General features: G+C 36.2%; 1 protein-coding gene across 1 annotated transcript in view; it reads right to left on the bottom strand.

Moving 5' to 3' along the window:
* LOC109611827 (TWiK family of potassium channels protein 7) overlaps positions 1-22,649 on the bottom strand; it is a 127,346-nt gene that overhangs the window by 39,894 nt on the left and 64,803 nt on the right. Inside the window, exons 4-5 of the mRNA XM_059122541.1 lie at positions 7,103-7,199; positions 6,830-6,956 (exon numbers count right to left, since the gene is read on the bottom strand). Of these exons, the coding sequence (XP_058978524.1) occupies positions 6,830-6,956; positions 7,103-7,199 (224 nt within the window). The remainder of the gene's footprint in view (positions 1-6,829; positions 6,957-7,102; positions 7,200-22,649) is intronic.

The following is a 22,649-nucleotide window of genomic DNA, read 5'->3' as shown; positions in this document are numbered from 1 at the left end:
GAGTTCTTGCACTTTTTGAAATTTCAGTGGCTTTACCCCGAGCTCATTTTTCAATATTTTCCGAATGAAATATTGCGATATCTTCAGCTCACGAGTCATTTTTCGGCTACTGCGATGCGGGTTTAGATCAAGTCGTTTCTTTATTTTTCGAACCATTTCTGCTGATGTTGCTGTTTTCTACCGTCCACTTTTCTTTACGTCGGGCTACGCAATCAGGGAATGGAATATTGCGATATGTTCAGCTCATGAGCCATTTTTCGGCCACTGCGACGTGGGTTTCGATCAAGTCGCTTCTTTACATTTCGAACCATTTCTGCTGATGTTGCTGTTTTCTTACGTCCACTTCCTTAACGTCGAACTACACTATCAGTATCACAGTAACGAATGATGGTACGAGACACAAAAGATGTATTCACATTTAAATGCTGGAGTGCTCTAACGATAGCCACTTGTGGTTCTCCAGCCAAATATAGAGAAATCACACTATCACGCTTGAATCCGATTACGAATAACTTTTTTTCTGAAAAACTCTCACCAAAATGCTTTTGTACGCTTGTAAACAATACAATGAGCTGTCACTGGAATAATTTTAACAGCTGTAGGACGAGTGGCCTTTATATTTTTGAAGATTTCTATTTTCCCATCCTCAATACCCTTCTGAAACTTCCAAACATTCTTCTTTACCACAAACTATGACTTTGTTTTTTTTTTTGAGCGCCTCCAAGTATGCTCCATAATTTTAGAGCTGGAAACCGTTGATCCTTGGGCAATGTTGTTTCTTGACTCTAACATCGTGATAGTGTCATTTTTAATTTTATGAAAATTCTTTTTAGATACCTTGGATTCCCTATGAGAGAGAGCCTAAAAGTATGCTTTACATTTTTGTGAAAACCTATAAAACGTTTGGAATCAGCTGGAAATTTAAATAAATCTGATATAGAACACTGTTGGCTTGTTTGTTCGGGATACCATAGCATTTTGTTGTTGCAAAATGGTCAGGCTTAATCCCTTTATTGTTGTTTTTATAAAGGGAACTGATGAGGATTGATGGCTCTTTCCGAAACCTAGGTACTCCCTGCCTTACCCCCTGTAAACATTACCATCGTTCTCCATAAAACTGATATATCTTGTTATAAGGTTTCTAAATATTGTTGTAATTTTATAAATACTTTCCTGGAATACTGTGGGACCATGGGGGAGCTATAATATCCCAACTAGACTATTCCAATTCCCACCAAACCCAAAACAAAGCCTTTTATGCAATCCAACCACAGTGACTTGTCTTCTGTTTTCTTTCAGCATCATTGAATCTCAATTAATTTTGCTCTTCCCTTTCCCCAATGCCTCCCTCCTCCCCTCTGCACTCTCTCTCTTCCTTGCACTCCTAAGAACCTCTAAAAAATGCTCTTTGTATTGGGGCTTTTTGTTTTTCTTTTGATTTCACTCAGTTTTAAATGTTTGATTTTTCTCTTTCTCCTGTTTTTTTCTCTCTGTCCAGTTTTTATTTTTTGTGTGTGTTTGTCTTTTGGGAAAATGAGAAAAAGAAGGACCTAGAAAAAAGATAAACTTACTAATCTTTAAATGAAATGATAAATGTTGTACCAAACTACAAATTGCTCAAGCTGGTTTTTCTTTTACGTCCTGAAAACTGCAAATGATGGCTGTGACATGGAAAGGAGCAGTTTTTTCTTTTTACTTTGTTGCTGGACTCTTTGAAAAAAGTTGAAAAAAACGAAAGCAGGGAAAAGTTACAAAACCAACTGCAAAACTGTCTACAAAGCCAATGGATACACAACAACAAAAAACCTCCGGACTGGCCAAGTCTTTGGCCATCACAATCAAAGAGCAAATGACAGGAAGCCAAAAAGTGGCAGGAAGGGAGGTTTGACCATTAAAATTTGAAACAAATAGAACTAGAGGTCTTAAAATTTTGACCACTGACTTGATTTAAAAAAATGGGGATTCAATGGCAATTGGTCACTTTCGGGCCAACAGGTCCCCATTATTTCAAAATATCTTCAAAAAATTGGTGCTCATCCTGAAATTAGATTTCCTCACCTTTGACCTCTTTGCAGATGTAGGACATCCCATGTTGTCTTTCTCTAGTTTCCATGGCCGTTTTCAACATCTCCTCAAAGTAGAACAATTTAATTAAATTAGTAATGATTTTGGTTGTGATTTTTGTTTTGCTTTTTGTTGTTGCTGTTATAGTTGATGTTCCCCTTGTTGTTGTTGTAATGTCTATGACATACCAGGAAATTGTCATTATTTGTTGATGAAAAACATAATTAAGGCGCACTCATACGCTCCATTGGCAATGACAATTGAATTTTTGTTTCACTTCAGTTTCCATTTCTCATTCCTCTCTCGCTCACCCCTCCCCCCCCCCTCTTTTACAATTCGAATTCATTGCCAAGGCATGAAACATTGTTCATTTTCATTTTGTGTTTCATTCATTAGCAGAAAATACGGCTCTTTGCCTTGCGAGCGAACGAACGAACCTTCCTTCCATTCAATAATGGAATTTTCCTTTCAATTAAGAGGCTCAAGTTGGGAAAGAGGATAAATGAAAAATTTTCCCTTCTCTATTTGCGTCATTTTTCCTCCCAAAAACCAGAGCTGCCATATTTTTTTATTTTTGTCTTTGCCGGATGAGGGTGACTTCAAATTAATCACTGCGTTATAAATTATTGCGGTCCATATAAATTATCAGCGGCAGACAAAGGTCACATCATTAACATCACTCATACGTCCGCCATACCTATCCATCTCCCATCCCCCCACTCGAGCTTAGGTGTACGTGAGAGAGATGTTTAATTTTTTCGGTTTCGAATGCGCTAACCACCTAAATAACAAATAGACAAACATTGCGTATGATAAATGAGATGGAGCAGAGTGGGGCAGGAGTAGAGGCGGGAGGAAACTTTATTAAATAGCAAACTTTGGAGAAAATTAAAAATGTTTTCCCCCCCAAAAACCACCCAACATTCGGTGAGATGATCACTAATGTGTTGAGAAATTAAATGAAATTATTAAATTTATCATAGATTTTTTTTCTCAGGTGGTTATCATCAGCCAAAGCCCTGGAGGATTTGTGTGTCATCTGTAAATGGAAATAAAAACCAAAAAATCTTGGCAATTTATGCCAAAAAAAAAACTATGAAGAAGTTATTAATTTCAAAATTTCCATTCAAAGGAAAAATATTAAGGATAGCCTAAAAGTATGCAGCATAAATATTGGTCTTATATATCATAGAGGTAATCCACAACTATTACTAACTACATAAAATAGCCCATTAACTTCCCCTAATAAAGTTCTCCTTGAGTGATTGTCGACATAGGTGACAAAGAAAAGGAGGTGACGCCAAAAAGTATGCATTACACATCTAAATGGTATTTATAACCAAAACAAGGTTTTAAAATTGTCTAGATGGGTTCGAAAAGAGATCTTGAACCCTGTTGTTTATCAATTCAACATCCGGTATTAATATGTTAACTTACACCAGCAAAGGAATTTACGTATAGCCTAAAAGTATGCATCACAAAATAATTTAATATAATTTAAAAAAAATTATTCGTTCATAGATGTCCACAGAGGTTTAAAATGATATAATACTACTATATTTGTTGCATTGATTAAACATTAAGGGCAGGGAAAATGTGTGTATTACCTGAAAGTATGCACCACATAAAATAATAAGGTTTCTTGTCTATGTTGCACTCATTGGAATGCGAATTCATATTGGCTTGGAAATTTGAGGAAAACAACCGGTCGCCAAAGACTACAACTAACAAAGGAATGAATACATAGCCTAAAAGTATGCACAACATTTTGAATTAATTTCCACAATTAATTCTTTTGTTAAGGTATGTCTACAGAGCTTCAAAATAAGAAATAATATATTATCTTTTGCAAAATTGATTGAAGATTAAAGGTATGGAAAATGTTTAAGTTACCTAAAAGTATGCACCACACATTAGAAACATGAATGGGGGGGGGGTTTTCTGTCAATATTTTACTCTTTGGGATGCAAAAGCATATTGACATGGAAATTTCGTATAAAAACGGATCACCAGAGACTACAAATAACCAATAAATTTATACAGGTCCTAAAAGTATGCAGCACATTATGAATTAATTTCCAAAATTAATTATTTTGTTAAGGTATGTCTACAGAGTTCCAAATTAAGAAATAAACTATTATCTTTTACAAAATTGATTGAAGATTAAAGGTATGGAAAATGTTTGAGTTACCTAAAAGTATGCACCACACATTAGGCATATAAAATGGTAGGGTTTATTGTCAATACTGCACTCTTTGGGATGCAAACGCATATTGACATGGAAATTTAAATAAAAAACGGGTCACCAAAGACTACAAATAACAAATAAATTTATATAGGTCCTAAAAGTATGCACCACATTATGAATTAATTTCCACAATTATTTTTTTTTACTAAGGTATGTCTACAGAGCTTCAAAATAAGAAATAAAATATTATCTTTTGCAAAATTGATTGAAGATAAAAGGTATGGAAAATGTCTGAGTTACCTAAAAGTATGCACCACACATTAGTAATATGAATTTGGGGGTTTCTTGTCAATATTCCACTCTTTGGGATGCAAACGCATATTGACATGGAAATTTAAATAAAAAACGGGTCACCAAAGACTACAAATAACAAATAAATTTATATAGGTCCTAAAAGTATGCACCACATTATGAATTAATTTTCACATTTAATTCTTTTGTTAAGCTATGTCTACAGAGCTTCAAAATAAGAAATAAAATATTATCTTTTGCAAAATTGATTGAAGATTAAAGGTCTGGAAAATTTTTGAGTCACCTAAAAGTATGCACCACACTTTAGGAACATGAATTGAAGGATTTCTTGTAAATATTTCACTCTTTGGGATGCAAACGCATATTGACAAGAAAATTTTGTATAAAAACGGGTCACCAGAGAATATAAATAACAAATAAATTTATATAGATCCTAAAAGTATGCTCCACATTATGAATTAATTTTCACAATTAATTCTTTTCTTTAGATCTTCAAACTAAGAAATAAACTATTATCTTTTATAAAATTGATTGAAGATTAAAGGTATGGAAAATGTTTGAGTTACCTAAAAGCAGGCACCATAAATTAGGAACAGGAATTGGGGGGGGGGGGGGGTGGGGGTTGTGGTTTTTTCCAATCAATATTACACTCTTTGGGATGCTAACTCATATTGACATGGACATTTAAGTAAAAACTGGTCACCAGAGACTAAAAATAACCAATAAAATTATATAGGTCCTAAAAGTATGCACCACATTATAAATTAATTTCACAATTAATTATTTTGTTAAGCTATGTCTACAGAGCTTCAAAATAAGAAATAAAATATTATCTTTTGCAAAATTGATTGAATATTAAAGGTCTGGAAATTTTTTGAGTCACCTAAAAGTATGCACCACACATTGGGAACATGAATTTGGGGGGTTTTTTGTCAATATTGCATTCTTTGGGATGCAAACGCATATTAACATGGAAATTTAAATAAAAATGGGTCACCAGAGACTACAACGAACACATAAACTAATACAGGGCCTAAAAGTATGCACCAAATAATTAATTTATTTCCACAATCAATAAATTTGTTAGGTACTGTCTGCATATATTCAAAACATAATATACAATTATGTTTTATAAATTGATTGAACCTTAAGTGTATATAAAATATGTGCGCAGCCTAAAAGTATGCATCACACATTGATGTTTTGGCAATACTCATCATTTTAACATTTTATTGTCCACAATGTGGCAAAAGGGGTTTAAACCTTTAATTAGGGATACAATCTGGATCATTGAAAGATTGATGTACACACTGAGCGAAAGGTCCCTCATGAGGAATATTCATAGTTTCCTTGGGACCTTTTCAAAAGTCCTCTTCTATGCATAGAACTTCCTAAAGATTTCCTTCGGTTCTTAAAATAACTTTTAATATTTCTTTTATACGTAGAGCATGTTTTGAAAGGTCTTATTTTGAAAGATCCTCTGTCGATAGAAGGCCTTCATTAAGAATTTATTTTTATAAAAAAAAAAGTTGGAAGGGTATTTTTTTCCGCAGAAGGCCTTCTAAAAGACCCCTTGACCATAGAAGAGCTTTCGGAAGGCAATTTTGTCCAAACTTAATTTTTTGCAAGGATTTTATTACCCTACTTGGAATTATATTCCGAACTTTGTGTCCCAAACAATAGGGAAAACATTTCCGATTAATAGCATACTTTTAGGCGCCTTAATCGAATTATGGAAAACCATGTCTAAAATAAGTTTCTTGTTAGTTAATTGTATACAAAACCCCACATCGTAGGCTACTTTTTTTCTCCCTTCAAAACAATGCTTAAATTTAAATCTTGAAATTATTTAATGAAATCCAACGAAGAAGACAAATTATTTGCCCCTACCTGCCCCTAAAAATATGCTAACTAGCCAAAAGTTATTCCATAACATCGAAACAAAATTCCAAGTAAGCTATATATTGATAGCTGTCATTAAAGTATTTCTTGACACATGAAACAAATTATCTATGCAGGGGTGGAGAGGACGGGCACAGTATTCTCTTTTTAATAGAAAAATATTTTTCTGGTGAAACCAATCTTTCATCAAACCCAAGCCTCCCCCCTTCCCCCCCCCAAAAAAAAAATGTCAGCAATGATAATTGACTTTTGTCACCTCGACGCTGGCACATCTACACGCATACAAAGCAAATTGTCACTCTTGTCCCCAGCATCATCGATTTCCTTTTCTACGCCTCATAAATCTCTGTCAGGTCGACTTACCGATTGTTGTTATCAGCGTCAATGAATAGAGAAACGCCGAGGCATAGGTCCATTTGTGGGAGGGCGGATTCATGGGTACACCTGTCTGATGAATTTTCGATTGGCGCACTGAACGCAGCAATGTATCCTGTAAGACGCAAAAAAAATATTTTCAACAACATAATTGAAGTATTTTCTTCAAAATACCACCCCGCCAAAAACAAATACAATGACAGGCAAAAAAATGATAAAATTAGAGACGCAAAAATAACCTAGTCAAGCTTGAATTGTTACCTGGAAATGTTGCACTTCTTGAGCAGCCAGGCGCGTCCAATTCTCCTTGTAGAGAATATTTAAATCCTCTGTTATCGACCAAAGACGATCAACGGTTCTGAAAATAAACAGAAAAAACAACACACACAATTGAAAAACAAAAATATTATTGCCAAAAAGTTGTGAGTTCTCCTCCAGGGAGGTAAGTAGAGCTTTGAGGGCGAGGGAAATTATTAATTTCGCCATAAATAAAACCCTTCAAAATAACAAACAAATATATTTTTGACACCAACTGTAAGCTGTTGTCGCCTAATTGAGTTGTGGTTTATTAAATATGTATTGGCTTCTAAGACTTTTTTATTCGAAATGATAGACAACAATGGGTCTCAAGACATTTACGGCGCAATATTCCAATGGAGAGCCTTAAAGTATGCACCACACATTAAGTAAGAAAAGAATATGGCACAAATTGATTGGAAATAAGAAATATATAACCTGAAACGGTGTATGGATGGTTGGATGAAAATTATGATATGGAGATTCACTTTTAAAGCCTAAAAGTAGGCAGCAAAAATGTTTTTAATTGAATATTTCTTGCCTTTCAATTGCCCACAACTTAAGAAAGGAGGTCTTCAATTTTAAGCCATCTGTGAACTGAGCAAATCACCCCTGAGCTCAGCTATTCTGGGGTAGATGACCTCCGACCTCATCAACTCTGGAGAAGACGTCCTACGAACTCCACTGCTATATATTGGCTGTGAATCATTTACTGTGGATGAGATAAAATTTGGGCACACCTACATTGATGCTGATGGAGTCTGAAGTCCACTTTTTGTTTCTTTCGTGAAGAACTTTGGAGTAGGCGGCCTGTGAGCCCATCTACTCTGGAGTAGACGTCCTTTGAGCCCATCTACTCTGGAGTAGACCTCCTGTGAGCCCATCTACTCTGGAGTAGACGCCCTGTGAGCCCATCTACTCTGGAGTAGACGCCCTGTGAGCCCATCTACTCTGGAGTAGACGTCCTGTGAGCCCATCTACTCTGGAGTAGACCTCCTGTGAGCCCATCTACTCTGGAGTAGACGTCCTGTGAGCCCATCTACTCTGAAGTATACTCCCAGAGCCCATCTTCTCTGGAGTAGAGCCAGGATGTTCTTTCAAAAATATTGTTCAATTGTTCTTTGAAAATTTTCTTTAAAAAATCCAAGATTATTGGTCCGGATATCCTTTCAAAAATTTAAAAATTTTCTTTAAATAATCCAAGATTTTTGGCCCAGATGTCCTTTCAAAAATTTCTTTAAAAAATCCACAATTATTGGACGGCCTCTGAGTCCATCTACTCTGGAGTAGACGTCCAGTGAGCCCATCTACTCTGGATTAGAAGGACTCTGAGCCTATTTACGCTGGAGAAAAGGCTTCTGAGCCCATCTACTGAGCGATAGACGATCTCTGAGCCCAGCTACTCTGGAGTAGACGTCCCCTTACGGCCTTGAGTAGACGGCCTATGAGCCCAGCTACTATTGAGTAGACGGCACGGCCGAGTTGTCCTTTGAAGAATTTCTTTACAAAAACACGATTATTGGCAGGATGTCTTTTCAATTTTTTTTTTCCATTTGTTTATTAAAAATTTTCTTAAAAAAATCCAAGATTATTGGCCCGGATGTCCTGTCAAAATTTTCGTTATAAAATCCACGATTTTTGGCTTGTATGTCCTTTCAAAAATTTATTTTTAAAAGATTTCTTTATAAAATCCACGATTATTGGCCCGGATGCCCTTTGAAAAAATCTTTAAAAATTCACGATTATCGGCCTAAATGTCCATCAGGTTTTTTTTTAAAAAAATCCACGATTATTGGCCTGAATTTACTTTAGAAAATTTCTGGAATATTCGCCTGGATGTCGTTTAAAAAAATTCTTTGAAAAATTCACGATTATTGGCCCAGATGTTCTGTCAATTTTTTTATAAAATCCACGATTTTTGGCTTGTATGTCCTTTCAAAAATTTATTTTTAAAAGATTTCTTTATAAAATCCACGATTATTGGCCCGGATGCCCTTTGAAAAAATCTTTAAAAATTCACGATTATCGGCCTAAATGTTCATCAGATTTTTTTTAAATCCTCGATTATTAGCCTGAATTTCCATTAGAAAATTTCTTAAAAAAAATCAAGAATATTTGCCTGGATGTCCTTTAAAAAAATTCTTTAAAAAATTCACGATTATTGGCCCAGATGTCCTGTCAACATTTTCTTTATAAAATCCACGATTATTGACTTGGATGTCCTTTCAAATATTTATTTTTAAAAGATTTCTTTATAAAATCCACGATTATTGGCCCGGATGTCCTTTAAAAATTTTTGAAAATTGCCTTTAAAAAATCCACAATTATTGGCCCGGATGTAATTTCAAAAATTTCTTTAAAAAAAATCACAATTATTGGCTTAAATGTCCATTAGAAAATTTCTTTAAAAAATCCACAATTATTGACCCGGATGTCCATAGGATTTTTTTTTTAAAAAAATCCACGATTATTGGTCCGAATGTCCATTGGAAAATTTTTTAAGAAAATCACGAATATTGGCCTGGATGTCCTTTAAAATTTACTTTAAAAAACCACGATTATTGGCCGGGTGTCTTTTCAAAAATTTCTTTAAAAATTCACAATTATTGGCCCGGATGTCGTTTCAAAATATTCTTTAAAAAATCCCCGATTATTGCCCCATATGTCCTTTAAAAAAATTCTTAAAAAATCCACGATTATTGGCCAGAATGTCCTTTTAAAAATTTTGACCAAATTTAAAAATGTTCTTTAAAATATCCCAGATAATTGGCCCGGATGTCCTTTCAAAAAACTCTTTAAAAAATCGACAATTATTGGCCCAAATGTTTTTTCAAAAATTTCTTGAAAAATTCACGATTATTGGCCTCAATGTCCATCAGATTTTTTTTTAAAAATGAATGTCGATTGGATTTTTTTTTAAATCACGAATATTGGCCTCGAGGTCTTTAAAAATGTCTTTAAAAAAATTCACGAATATTGGCCTGGATGTCCTTTAAAAATTTTCTTTAAAAAAAAACGATTATTGGCTCGGCTGTCCCTTCAAAAAAATTCTTTAAAAATCCACAATTATTGGTAAGGATATCCTTTCAAAAATGTCTTTAAAAAATCCACGATTATTGGCCTGAATGTCCATTGGAAAATTTCTTAAAAAAATTAACGAATATTCGCCTGAATGTCCATTGAAAAAAAAAAATTCAGGAATATTGGCCTGGGTGTCCTTTAAAAAATATCTTAAAAAAAAAACACGATTGTTGCCAAGATGTCCTTTCAAAAATTTTGACCAATTGTTCTTAGAAAAATATCTTTAAAAAATTCAAGATTATTAGCCCGGATGTCCTTTAAACAAATTCTTTAAAAAATCCACAATTATTGGCCTAAATGTCCATTGAAAAAAAATTAAAAAATTCACGAATGTTGGCCTGGATGTCCTTTAAAACATTTATTTAAAAAATACACAGTTATTGGCCTAGACGTCCTTTTAAAAATTTCTTTAAAAAATCCAAGATTATTGCCCCATATGTCCTTTCAAAAATTTCTTAAAAAATAAGCGATTATTGGCTTGGATATTCTTTCAAAAATTTCTTCAAAATAAATGATTATTGACCTGGGTGTCCTTTCCAAAATTTCTTTAAAAAATACACAATTATTGGCCAAGATGTCCTATCAAAAAATTTCTTAAAAAATCCTACTCTGTAATAGATGGTCCATGTACACAGGAGTAGATTGACGCTGAGTACATCTTTCCTGAAATATATAGCCTCTGAGCCCATCTACATTGGAGTAGAGGACCTCTGATGTTGTTTTTTTTTCTAATTTAATTTTTTTCTCTCCTGACTTCTCCCCTGAGTAGTTGAGAGAAATATTAAAAAATTCATAGTTTAAATTTCCATTGTTTGTTTTTTCATTTCCTTTCTTTCGTTTACATTCATTCTTCAATTCAGGCATTTCGTAAATGTTAAATAAATTTTTATTGTAGTTCAAATTTTTTTATTGATGTTGTTGTTATTTTTTTTTCTTGTTATATTTCGTTATATCAAATATCCATTCCCCACCCCCCTCCACCCAAAAAAAAAAATAAAACATTAAATTTACATTTATATACGCACATACAAACATATGTAAATATTCACCCAGATAGGAGAACAATGAACTAGAAACTGCATTAACGGGAGTGGGAGCAGGGGAGAGAGAGGAGAAAGAGAGAGAGTGTGTGTGCAAGCCTCGAGTTACTTTATTTTATCCTTGAGGTATGGCACAAGGATTGTGTACCCGAACCGAAACATATAAAATTCTAAACAAAGTTTTTTTGTTTCAAATGTGATCCATATGCAGACTAGCTTGCTAGCTGGCCGAGGGTGCTTGCTGCTACTCCGAATAGCTGTGTAAACTTGTAGACAAATACTGCTAAGATATTTATGTGTGTGGACAGAGACAGACGAACGTCTGATGGGTAAATACAGTGAAGGACTTGAAAGTGGAGATGGGTAAATAATTTTTATAATAAAAATATGAAATATGTGATTTATGATAACAATGACTGGTGCATACTTTTAGGGGCATTTTTTCTAAAACACAAGATGAAAGATTTTTGTAAGAGAAACCCCTCTTGGGATCTGAGGTACATTTTTATTGGCCAATATGGTCCTCTGTGGCTTAGAATTTTTAATTCTAATGGAAAGATATTCTGCTGGCATGAGGATATTTTTTTTTTTTTGGATTAAAAAATTCTCGGGTTAAAAAAATATTACCCCAGGCCAAATGTGCTCAGGTCCAGAGGATAATATTTTCCTGTGGTAAAAAGTCTCTCTGGCCAGTTTTTGTGATAAAAATTCGGATATTCTCACAAAACCGTCATATATACTGCATAAATATGCTGCCTACTTCTAGGAGTAATTTTTTATATCCTCCACCATAGTATGAAGGGTATATTAAGTTTATCATTCCGTTTGCAACACCTCGAAATATACCTTGTAGACCCCACAAAGTATACATATTCTTGATTAGCATAAAATTCTATGTCGATTTAGCGATATCCGTCCGTCGGTCCGTCTAAGGAAATCACTCTAGCTTCCGAATGAATTGCAGTAGATTGATAAAATTTTACTCAAATGTATGTTATGCCTGCAGGACTTTTGGTATTGAAAATGCGCCATGAAGGTCCACGTTTTAGTATAGCCCCCATATAACGATACCTCCCGATATTTGGCATTCTGATGATTTTTGCGATACTTTTCATCGGAATTATTTTAAATTTGGTATTTGAAGTTTGAAATGAATACTATAGCTTATGACAGAAAATTGTCTGTGCAGGTCCACGTCCTCGCAAAGCCCCCATATAACGGTACCTCCTGATACTTTTCATCGGAATTATTTTAAATTTGGTATTTAAAGTTCGAAAAATATACTACAGCCTATGACAGAAAATTTTCTGTGCAGGTCCACGTCTTCGTATAGCCCCCATATAACGTTACCTCCCGATATTTGGTATTTTGATGATTTTAGCGACATTATTCAACGGAATTGTTTTTAATTTAGTATTTGAAGTTCGTAATGGATACTACAGCCTATGACAGAAACTTGTCTGTGCAGGTCCACGTCTTCGTATAGCCCTCATATAACGTTACCTCCCGACATTCGGTATTTTGATGATTTTAGCGATACTTTTTACCGGAATTGTTTTAAATTTGGTATTTGAAGTTCGTAATGGATACCACAGCCTAAGACAGAAAATTGTCTGTGCAGGTCCAAGTCTTTGTATAGCCCCCATATAACGTTACCTCCCCATATTCGGTATTTTGATGATTTTAGCGACATTATTCACCGGAATTGTTTTAAATTTGGTATTTGAAGTTCGTAATGGATACCACAACCTAGGACAGAAAATTGTCTGTGCAGGTCCACGTCTTCGTATAGCCCCCATATAACGGTACCTCCCGATATTCGGTATTTTGATAATTTTTGCGACAATATTCATCGGAATTGTTTAAAATTTCGCTTTTGAAGTTCGTAAGGGATACTACAGCCTAACACAGAAAATTGTCTGTGCAGGTCCACGTCATCGTATAGCCCCCATATAACGTTTCCTCCCAATATTCGGTATTTTAATGATTTTAACGACAATATTCACCGGAATTGGTTTACATTTTGTATTTGAAGTTTGTAATGGATACAACAGCCTAAGACAGAAAAGTGTCTGTACAGGTCCACGTCTTCGTATAGCCCCCCATATAACGGTACCTCCCGATATTCCGAGGATTTTAACAGAATTTTTAACGAATTTTATTGTTTTTGAGAATTGCCAAATTCGTTCCAAATGGTGGAGGGTATTCAAAGTTCTGCCCGGCCGAACTTACAGCTTTTTTAAAAATCCTCCGGATATGAAAATATTGCCCTCAGGTAATATTTTTCCTCTGGTCAAACGACTTTTAGGCCAGTTTTTGTAGCAAAATTTGTTTCGCACAAATCTGTCATGTATTTACTGCATAAATGTGTTGCATAATTCTAGGAGTAATTATTTTTTATTATTTGTTGTTTTTTTTTCTGGGTTTTAATTACCACACTCATCCGAATCTTAAGCAAGTAAATTTCACTTTTTGTCTCTAATTTCTTAATTAAAAATTCAAATAACATAATTTTTTGGCAAAACCGCAATACGAAACTTCTTTTGGGGTTATACAATTCGATGCGAGTATTTTAAGTAATTGTAAGGACCAAAAACAAAAACTCCCAACAACTACAGCATATAAAAGTTGTTTATTAACTTGAATGCAATATTTTCTCTTACTATCCACATACCCCTCTCCTCCCCCTTCCCCCCCCCCCCTATCACACATCTCTCTCTCTCTCCCATCCAATAGGAATTCCTTGCCAAAACTAGAACGACAAGGAATTTTCATTTTTTTTTTTTTTTTTTTTTTCAATTTTTATTAAGTAAACCAAACCTGGTCATATTTCCTTCGACAACATTTTATGGGGGGACCTAGGGAGGGAAATAGGAAAGGGTATTTTCTAAAAGACAGAGGGTCATAAGGAAACCCTTGTGCTTTTTTGTTGTTACTGCTTGGAAAACTGTCATGAAACCTAACCCCCTTAAATGCCACAGTATTTGCCTTAAGAGCCAGAGCTAACAGCAAATACATAGTTAGGTCCTTTATGACCAGGGCTAAGAGGATATGCCACAAATCTCTGGGCAAGAAAAAAAAACAATAGCAACAAAACTGGAGAACTTTTACTTTTGTTTATGGCCATAGACAGGGTATTAGTTTAGACGTTCGTCCAGCAGTTCTTCTTCAGACTCCAGCCAAGTATTCTCCAAAGCATTTAGCAATAATAAAACTACTTCTATTTTTTGTGGAAGATCGGGGGAGGGCGATGGGGAAGAAGGTAGTGCATTGTTTATTTTGTTGGTTTCCTTAAATTAAGCTCCCATGGAACAGCAACAACAACAGGAACCATAAAGATATATAAGTGCAATAACAATCTCCAATGTTGTCCTTAATAGGTACTAAAAGCTACAAAATTGTAAGGGAAAGTAGTTGTAAATTTTTTAAAAAGGATATTTTTCTAGAGAAAATTAGGTCAAAGGCCATATTTTCCGGAGTAGATGTCTTCTGAAAACCATCAAACCCCCAACTCTAATATGAAAAATCTATTGATTTTCCAACATCTATTGCATACTTTTAGGGTATAAGGGTGAGATGAAAAAACTGCAACCAAATTCAGACTGCTGTCAATTCTAAGCAACTCGTCCGACAGCTGTTAAAATTATTCCAGTGACAGGTCATCATATTCTTTACAAGTGTACAAAAGCCACACTCAGCACGCGCCAACCAGCGCATTTCCTATAGAAAAAAATCGACCTCAACCTGGGGTTGAGGCAACTTTTTTTCTAGAGAAAAAAATCGACCTCAACCTGGGGTTGAGGCAACTTTTTTTCTAGAGAAAAAAATCGACCTCAACCTGGGGTTGAGGCAACTTTTTTTCTAGAGAAAAAAATCGACCTCAACCTGGGGTTGAGGCAACTTTTTTTCTACAGAAAAAATCAACCTCAACCTGGGGTTTCATTGGCCGTTTGAAGGCCATAATTCGTGTCAAAGGTGACCAATTTGAACAAATTTAAACTTTTTTTAAAATTTGATGCTATTTCCGATATTTTTTGCTTTCATTCAATTGCTTTCATTTAAAATAAAATGCAAAAATTATGGCTTTTGGCTTTGTTGCAGTTTTTTTATCTCACCCTGTAGTTGTGACAACCTCTTTCATCTTGCTTTTAAAGTTCTCAAAAAAAATTGAAGAAGAGCATTCAATCATGATTTGCATAGAACAAGTTCTTCAGCCTCCTGACTAATTTGTTAATTTTCCGATATAAGCTGCATACTTTTAGGATGCAGTTGTTAAAATCTCTTCCGTATTGCTTTTAATGTTCTCAAAATGTATCTCGATATGAAGAAGAGCCCTCAATCTTGATTTTCATAAAACAATTTCTTTAGCCTCCTGAATAATCTGTTATTATTCCGATATCAGCTGCATACTTTTAGGATGCAGTTGTCACAATATCTCCCGTATGGCTTTTAATGTTTTCAAAATGTATCTCCCTATGAAGAAGAGCCCTCCATGAGGATTTCTATAGGACAATTCCTTAAGGCTCCTTACTTAAATATTAATTCCTAAGGTTAAAAGTACCTCCTAACTCCCATATTAGAAATTTGCGAATTTTCCGACATCTGCTGCATACTTTTAGGATGTGGTTGTTTAAATCTCTCCCGTATTGCTTTTAATGTTCTCAATATGAAGAAGAGACCTCAATCATGATTTTCATAGAACAATTTCTTTGTCCTCCTGACTAATCTGTTAATTTTCTGACATCTGCTGCATACTTTTAGGATGTAGTTGTAAAAATCTCTCCCGCACTTCTTTTAATGTTTTCAAAATGTATCTCCCAATGAAGAAGGGCCCTTAATCATGATTTTCAGTGACAATTTTTTCAGGCTCCTGACTTAAATATTGGTTCCTAAGCTTAAAAGTACCTCCCAACTCCCATATAAGAACTATGTTAGTCTTCGTTCATCTACAGCATATTTTTAGGATGTAGTTGTTAAAATCTCTCCCAACTTGCATTTAAGGTTCTCAAAATATATCTCCGTGACTAAATATTTGTACCTTAGCTTAAAAACACCTCTCTGTTAATTTCCGATATCAGCTGCATACTTTCAGGATGTAGTTGTCAAAACATCTATCATCTCGCTTTCAAGGTTCTCAAAATGTATCACCCTATGAAGCAGACCTCTGAATTATGACTTCCATAAAAAAATTTCTTCAGCATCCTGACTAATGTGTTAATTTTCCGATATTAGCTGCATACTTTCAGGATGCTCTTGTAAGAACCTCTTCCATCTTGCTTTGATCTTTGATCTCCTTATGGAGAAGAGCCCTCAATCATGATTTCCATAGGACAATTTCTTCAGCTTCCCGACTTAAATATTGGTCCCTAGGCTGAAAAAAGTACCTCCCAACTCCCATATAAGAACTCTGTTAGTTTTCGTTCATCTACTGCATATTTTTAGGATGTAGTTGTTAAAACCTCTTGACTTGCAAAACCTCCCAACTTGCATTTAAGGTTCCCAAAATTGATCTCCCTATGTAGAACAGCCCTTAATCATAATTTCACAGAACAATTTCTCCAGTCTCCTGACAAATCTGTTAATTTTCCGAAATCTGCTGCATACTTATAGGATGTAGTTGCTAAAATCTCTCCCGTATTGCTTTCAAGGTTCTCAAAAATTTACCTCCCTTTGAAAGAGATCCCTCAATCATGATTTGCATAAAACAATTTCTCCAGCCTCCTGACAAATCGGTTGATTTTCTGACATCTGCTGCATACTTTTGGAATTAGTTGTACAAAACTTTCCCGTATTGCTTTTAGGGTTCTCAAAAATTTACCTCCCTTCCCTGAAGAAAAGCCCTCAATGGTGTTGATGTTTTGTTGAACTCTCTCTCCCCTCTCTCTCTCTCCCCTCTCTCTCTCCCCTCTCTCTCTCTCCCCTCTCTCTCTCCCCTCTCTCTCTCCCCTCTCTCTCTCCCCTCTCTCTCTCTCTCTCTCTCTCTTTCCATCCTTCAAATCAAATTTATTTCGTTCCAATTCAGTGGATTTTTCCATTATCCTGGGCTGTAGTATTTAAACTTTCACAAAAATTCATAGTTAAAATGCACAAAGGACAAAATGCAAAAAAGGCAACTACGGCAACAACAACAACAACAGCTACAACAACAACATCTGCAATTCAAGCGCAATAAATTTACATTACTAAACAATATCAACATTTAACTTTGCTGGCGTTGCATTGCCAGACCAGGCCAGGCCATGCCATGCCATTGATGTTGTTGATTTACTCTTATCTAAATATGGATGTTGTTGTTGCTGTTGTTTTATGCCTGTCCCTGATTGAAACCAGTGGCAGCAGCAGCGCCAACAAATTTACCATGAAAAATCAGAATATAAACAAGGATATTGTTCGGTATTTGCATAATGACATTTGCATAGTGCAGCTCATCCTCGGCGTCATCAGAAAAGGACGATGAGGCTGCAGAATGCAACATTTGTTGGAGAGTGAGCTGAGAGAGAGAGAGGAGGGATGGGATGGGGTGTTGATTTATATTTTCTATAATGTGATTGATCTTAAATACACCTCCAGGCCTCAAGGGTTTCGTTTGATGGCAGCTATGCGTAGCTGCCAATAATTGCAATTACATTTCGAGAATTCAACTTCATTTTTGGTATTTTGTAGGGAGTGCAGGGAGGGGGGAAGCGGAGTACAGGGGAAGTTAGAATTAACCTCGTTGATTTTTTTTTTTTTTTGATATTGAATTGCATTCCGAAGCGTGTGTAATCAAGTTTTACATGCTCTGTTTATTTTTGCAAAGTAACAACGAACGAACGAACAGGGCACAGAGCAAAGAGCCAAGAGCCGAGAGCTTTAGCTGCAGCAGCACAGCTTTGGAATTCAACATCCTTTTGTTATGCATATTGATGCCTTATTGTTTCCTGTTTTTTCCTCCCTTTGCAATTGATTGCATTTGAATTTAAATTTATTTACGTTTATTTTGCCACACACACACACACAGAGAGAGAAACAAATACTCATGCATTTTTAAGCAAAGCATGTATGGGTATACGAATGCATTCTGAATGTAAAATACACCCCCACACCCACACGGAAGAGGGCCCTTGAAGAACCACAAAACTAAACCAATATTTTTATATCCTTCAACATGCTTGCCGGCGCAAAAGGATATTAAGCACAAACGTATGTGCAAGGGGAAAATTGCCATGGAAGAGTTATAGCCTGAGGGGGAGGGAAGGGGGAGGGGGGAGAGGAACGGGGAGTAAGGTATTAAAGCTATAAGTTCATTTGTAATTGTTTATTGAAGACAAAAATAAAAACGAAAACGAAGAAGACAAACAACAACAGCAAATAAAAATAAACAAGGAAACCCCTCCCTCCCTCCCTCCCCACCCCCAACCCGCAACTCACTTTGGGCCATGCAAAGAATATTCTCAACATTTTATTTTCTTATTATTCTGTTTTTGCCCCAAAAGAAATACGCAAAATAAACTTTCGAATTCGATAGATTTTTCTTGGAAATATGATTCTGTGTGAAAAAAAAATATTGAAGAAACTTAAAGACTATGCAATTTAATATTTGCTCTCGGATTCCTGCGAAAGGATAATTATTTTACGTAAAATTTTCGAGAAAGGATTTCCAAAACAAAATCCATTATGCAGGAGAAAAACAAATAGGTACTTTGGTTCCTTTGAATATTTTATTAAATTTATGATTTAAAACTTGTTAACAAAATATGGTGCATACTTTTGGGGGGCTATTTAAACGTAAAAGGCCACCAATATGTCCTTCAAATGCAAATGAAGAATTTTTCTAAAGGAAAAAGGTCCTGAAATAGGATGGGACAACATTTCTTGAAACAAAAAGACCCAACCTCAACCAACGTCTGTCTGACTTTGAGCGAACTTTTTCCTATAGAAAAAGTGGCAACCTCAGTCTGAGTTTTTTTTCTATAGAAAAGAACAAACCTCAACCTGAGGTTGAGGCAACTTTTTTTCTATAGAAAAAAACCAATTTTTTTTCTATAGAAAAAAGCGCCAACCTCAACCTGGGGTTGAGGCAACTTTTTTTCTATAGAAAAAAGCGCCAACCTTTTTTTCTATAGAAAAATGTGCCAACCTCAACCTGGGGTTGAGGCAACTTTTTTTCTATAGAAAAAAGCGCCAACCTCAACCTGGGGTTGAGGCAACTTTTTTTTCTATAGAAAAAAGCGCCAACCTCAACCTGGGGTTGAGGCAACTTTTTTTCTATAGAAAAAAGCACCAACCTCAACCTGGGGTTGAGTCAAATTTTTTTCTATAGAAAAAAAGCGCCAACCTCAACTTGGGGTTGAGGCAACTTGGCTCAAAAAACCAACCTCAACCTGGGGTTGAGGCAACTTTTGTTCGAAAAAAAAACCAACCTCATCCTTGAGTTGAGGCAACTTTTTTCCATAGGTTGAGGTTGTTTTTTGTCTTCTCATAGAAGACCCGAAGGTCTTCTCATAGCTCATGACTTCTTTTAGAAGACCCGCAGATCTTCCCATAGAAGACCAGAAGGTCTTCTTACAGAAGAACAGAAGATCTTCTCATAGAAGACCCGAAGGTCTTCTCATAGGAGAGCCGAAGGTCTTCTGATAGAAGACCTGCAGGTCCTCTCATAGAACACCCCAAGGTCTTCTCGTAGAACACCCGAAAGTTTTCTCATAGAAGACTAGAAGGTCTTCTCATAGAAGGCTCGAAGGTCTTCTCATAGAAGACCCGAGGGTCTTCTCATAGAAGACCGGAAGTTCTTCTTATAGAAGAGTCGAGGGTCTTCTCATAGAAGTCCCGAAGGTCTTCTCATAGAAGACCCGCAGGTCTTCTCATAGAAGACTTGAAGGTCTTCTTATACAAGAAACATAGGTCTTCACATAGAAAACCCATAGAAGCCCGGAAGTTATTCTTATAGAAGTTTCGAAGGTCTTCTCATAGAATAGCCGAAGGTCTTCTTATAGAAAACCCAAAGGTCTTCTCATAGAAGACCCAAAGGTCTTCTCATAGAAGACCAGAAGGTCTTCTCATAGAAGACCCGAAAGTCTTCTTATAGAAGACCCGAAGTTTTTCTTATAGAAGGCCAGAAGGTCTTCTTATAGAAATCCCAAAAATCTTCTCATAGAAGACCCGAAGGTCTTCTCATAGAAGACCCGAACATCTTCTCATAGCAGACCCGAAGTTCTTCTCATAGAAGACCCGAAGGTTTTCTTTTAGAAGACCCGAAATTCCTCTCATAGAAGTCCCGAAGGTCTTCTCATGGAAGACCCAAAGGTCTTCTCATAGAAGACCCGAAGGTCTTCTTGTAGAAGACCTGAAGGTCTTCTTGTAGAAGACCCGAAGGTCCTCTTGTAGAAGACCCGAAGGTCTTCTTATAGAAGACCCAAAGGTCTTCTAATAGGAGGTATTCTCATAGAAGATCCGAAGGTCTTCTCATAGAAGACCCGAAGGTCTTTTCATAGAAGACCCGAAGGTCTTCTCATAGGAGGTATTCTCAAAGAAGACCCAAAGATCTTCCCATAGAAGCTCCGAAGGTCTTCCCATAGAAGAGCCGAAGATCTTTTCATAGAAGACCCGAAGGTCTTCTCATAGAATACCAAAAGGTCTTCTCATTGATGACCCGAAGGTCTTCTCATAGAAGACCCAAAGGTCTTCTCATAGAAGACCCGAAGGTCTTTTCATAGAAGACCGGAAGATCTTCTCATAGAAGACCCGAAGGTCTTCTCATAGAAGACCCGAAGGTCTTCTTATATAAGTCTCGAAGGTCTTCTCATAGAATACACGAAGGTCTTTTCAACCCCAAGCGGGGGTTGAGCGAACTTTTTTTATGGAAAAAGTCACAACCTTAACCAGGGGATTGATCGGACTTTTTTCTATAGAAACGGTCCAAAACTCAAACTAGAATTGAGGGATGATTTCTCTCAACCTGAGCGGATTTTTTTTCTATAAAAGTTTTGGGCTTGAGTATTTTTTTCTATAAAAAAATTGACTCAGACCCAGATGAGGTTGGTTTTTTCATAGGAACACTTTTCGCCTCTAGCACAACGTCCAGTATAAAGTCATTGGATGAGGCTATTGACTCTCCCTATAATCTTTTGAATTTCTCTTGGGTTCATTATCCTGCTGTTTACACTTCCTTCTTCGCGTCTGTTTTTCCCCTCTCCAAAACAATGCGGACAACTTTTATTGTCATTCAGTTGCAAGAAGTTTGGTGCAAACGGTTTGACATGCAAATCAATTTGTACTGCGGTCCATTAACTGCGGCAACACAACCCGCATTCAGGAGAGCATGGCATGTAAGTGGAATGCTGCTCCATGAATGGAATAGTTCGCTGCTCCTTCCATTGTCATTAGGCGACAATTATCATGGAAAAGTGCATGAAAAGTACATTCATTGGCCATTGTCAGTTGAATAGCCGTTTGGAGGCTGGCCGTCAGAACTAAGAAACCCGAAATTGGGACAAAAGTGAGCCAAGAATGAAAACAAAGTTTTCACAAAGCAGCGTGCTTGAATTCATCCAAACAATGGACGAGAGCTGGCGGAGACCAGGCCACTTGCAGAAGTAAGGCGGAAAATTGTGTGCCAGTGCAGGATGATAACTGCGGAGGATTTAATTTAATAAATACAACTTAACTTGAATTAACAAAGTCGGAGATAGAGAGAGAAAGAGGAGAGGCAGAGCCTGTCCCAGCAATACCCGCAAACAAATGAGCAGGACAATGATGTGAATCCTGATGCTGAGGCTGATGATGAGGATGGGCACTGCGACGGAAATGTTATCTCCAAGTTGTTGCTGAGCCTCTCCGAAAGTCCCATCATGTCTTACAACATGTTTCATTGGCCTTATTCTGGCAGAGAAGATGAGATTTTATTCGTAATGTCAGAACTGGCTTTTTGACAATTGAAAAGTTTGTTTGTGTTGGTAACTCTGTGTGTGTGTGCGTGTCTGTGTGTGAACAACTATTGCCTGTAGAGTCCATAGTCTCCAGGCCAGAGACATAAACATTGAGTGTCCTGCTGTCATAATGATGGTCTTTTTGGGGTTTTGGATTTGTCCATTTATATATGGCCCAGTTCTTGCATTTGGAAATGTTGGACAAACACCAACACACAGACACACACACACACACTCTCACTATAATACACTTAATTTAACTCAACTTTGGGATACCTTCTTAAGCAGGAATATCTTCTTACTTATTTGGAGTACACATACACATTTAAGTCTCCATCTCTCTGTGTGAGTGTGTGTGTGTGAGTACATGTCAAATTTCTTATGAAACCGACATGAGACATGCCTGAATATGGCCAGTTCTTATTACAATAAGAAGTTATCTACTACATCATCATCTTCTGCTGCTTCTTCTCCTTGTCGTTG

Source organism: Musca domestica, unplaced genomic scaffold (assembly GCF_030504385.1).
Source record: "Musca domestica strain aabys unplaced genomic scaffold, Musca_domestica.polishedcontigs.V.1.1 20, whole genome shotgun sequence".
Lineage (NCBI taxonomy): Eukaryota > Metazoa > Arthropoda > Insecta > Diptera > Muscidae > Musca > Musca domestica.
Note: the sequence above shows the minus strand (reverse complement) of the source record. Positions and strands in the feature narration are given on the sequence as shown.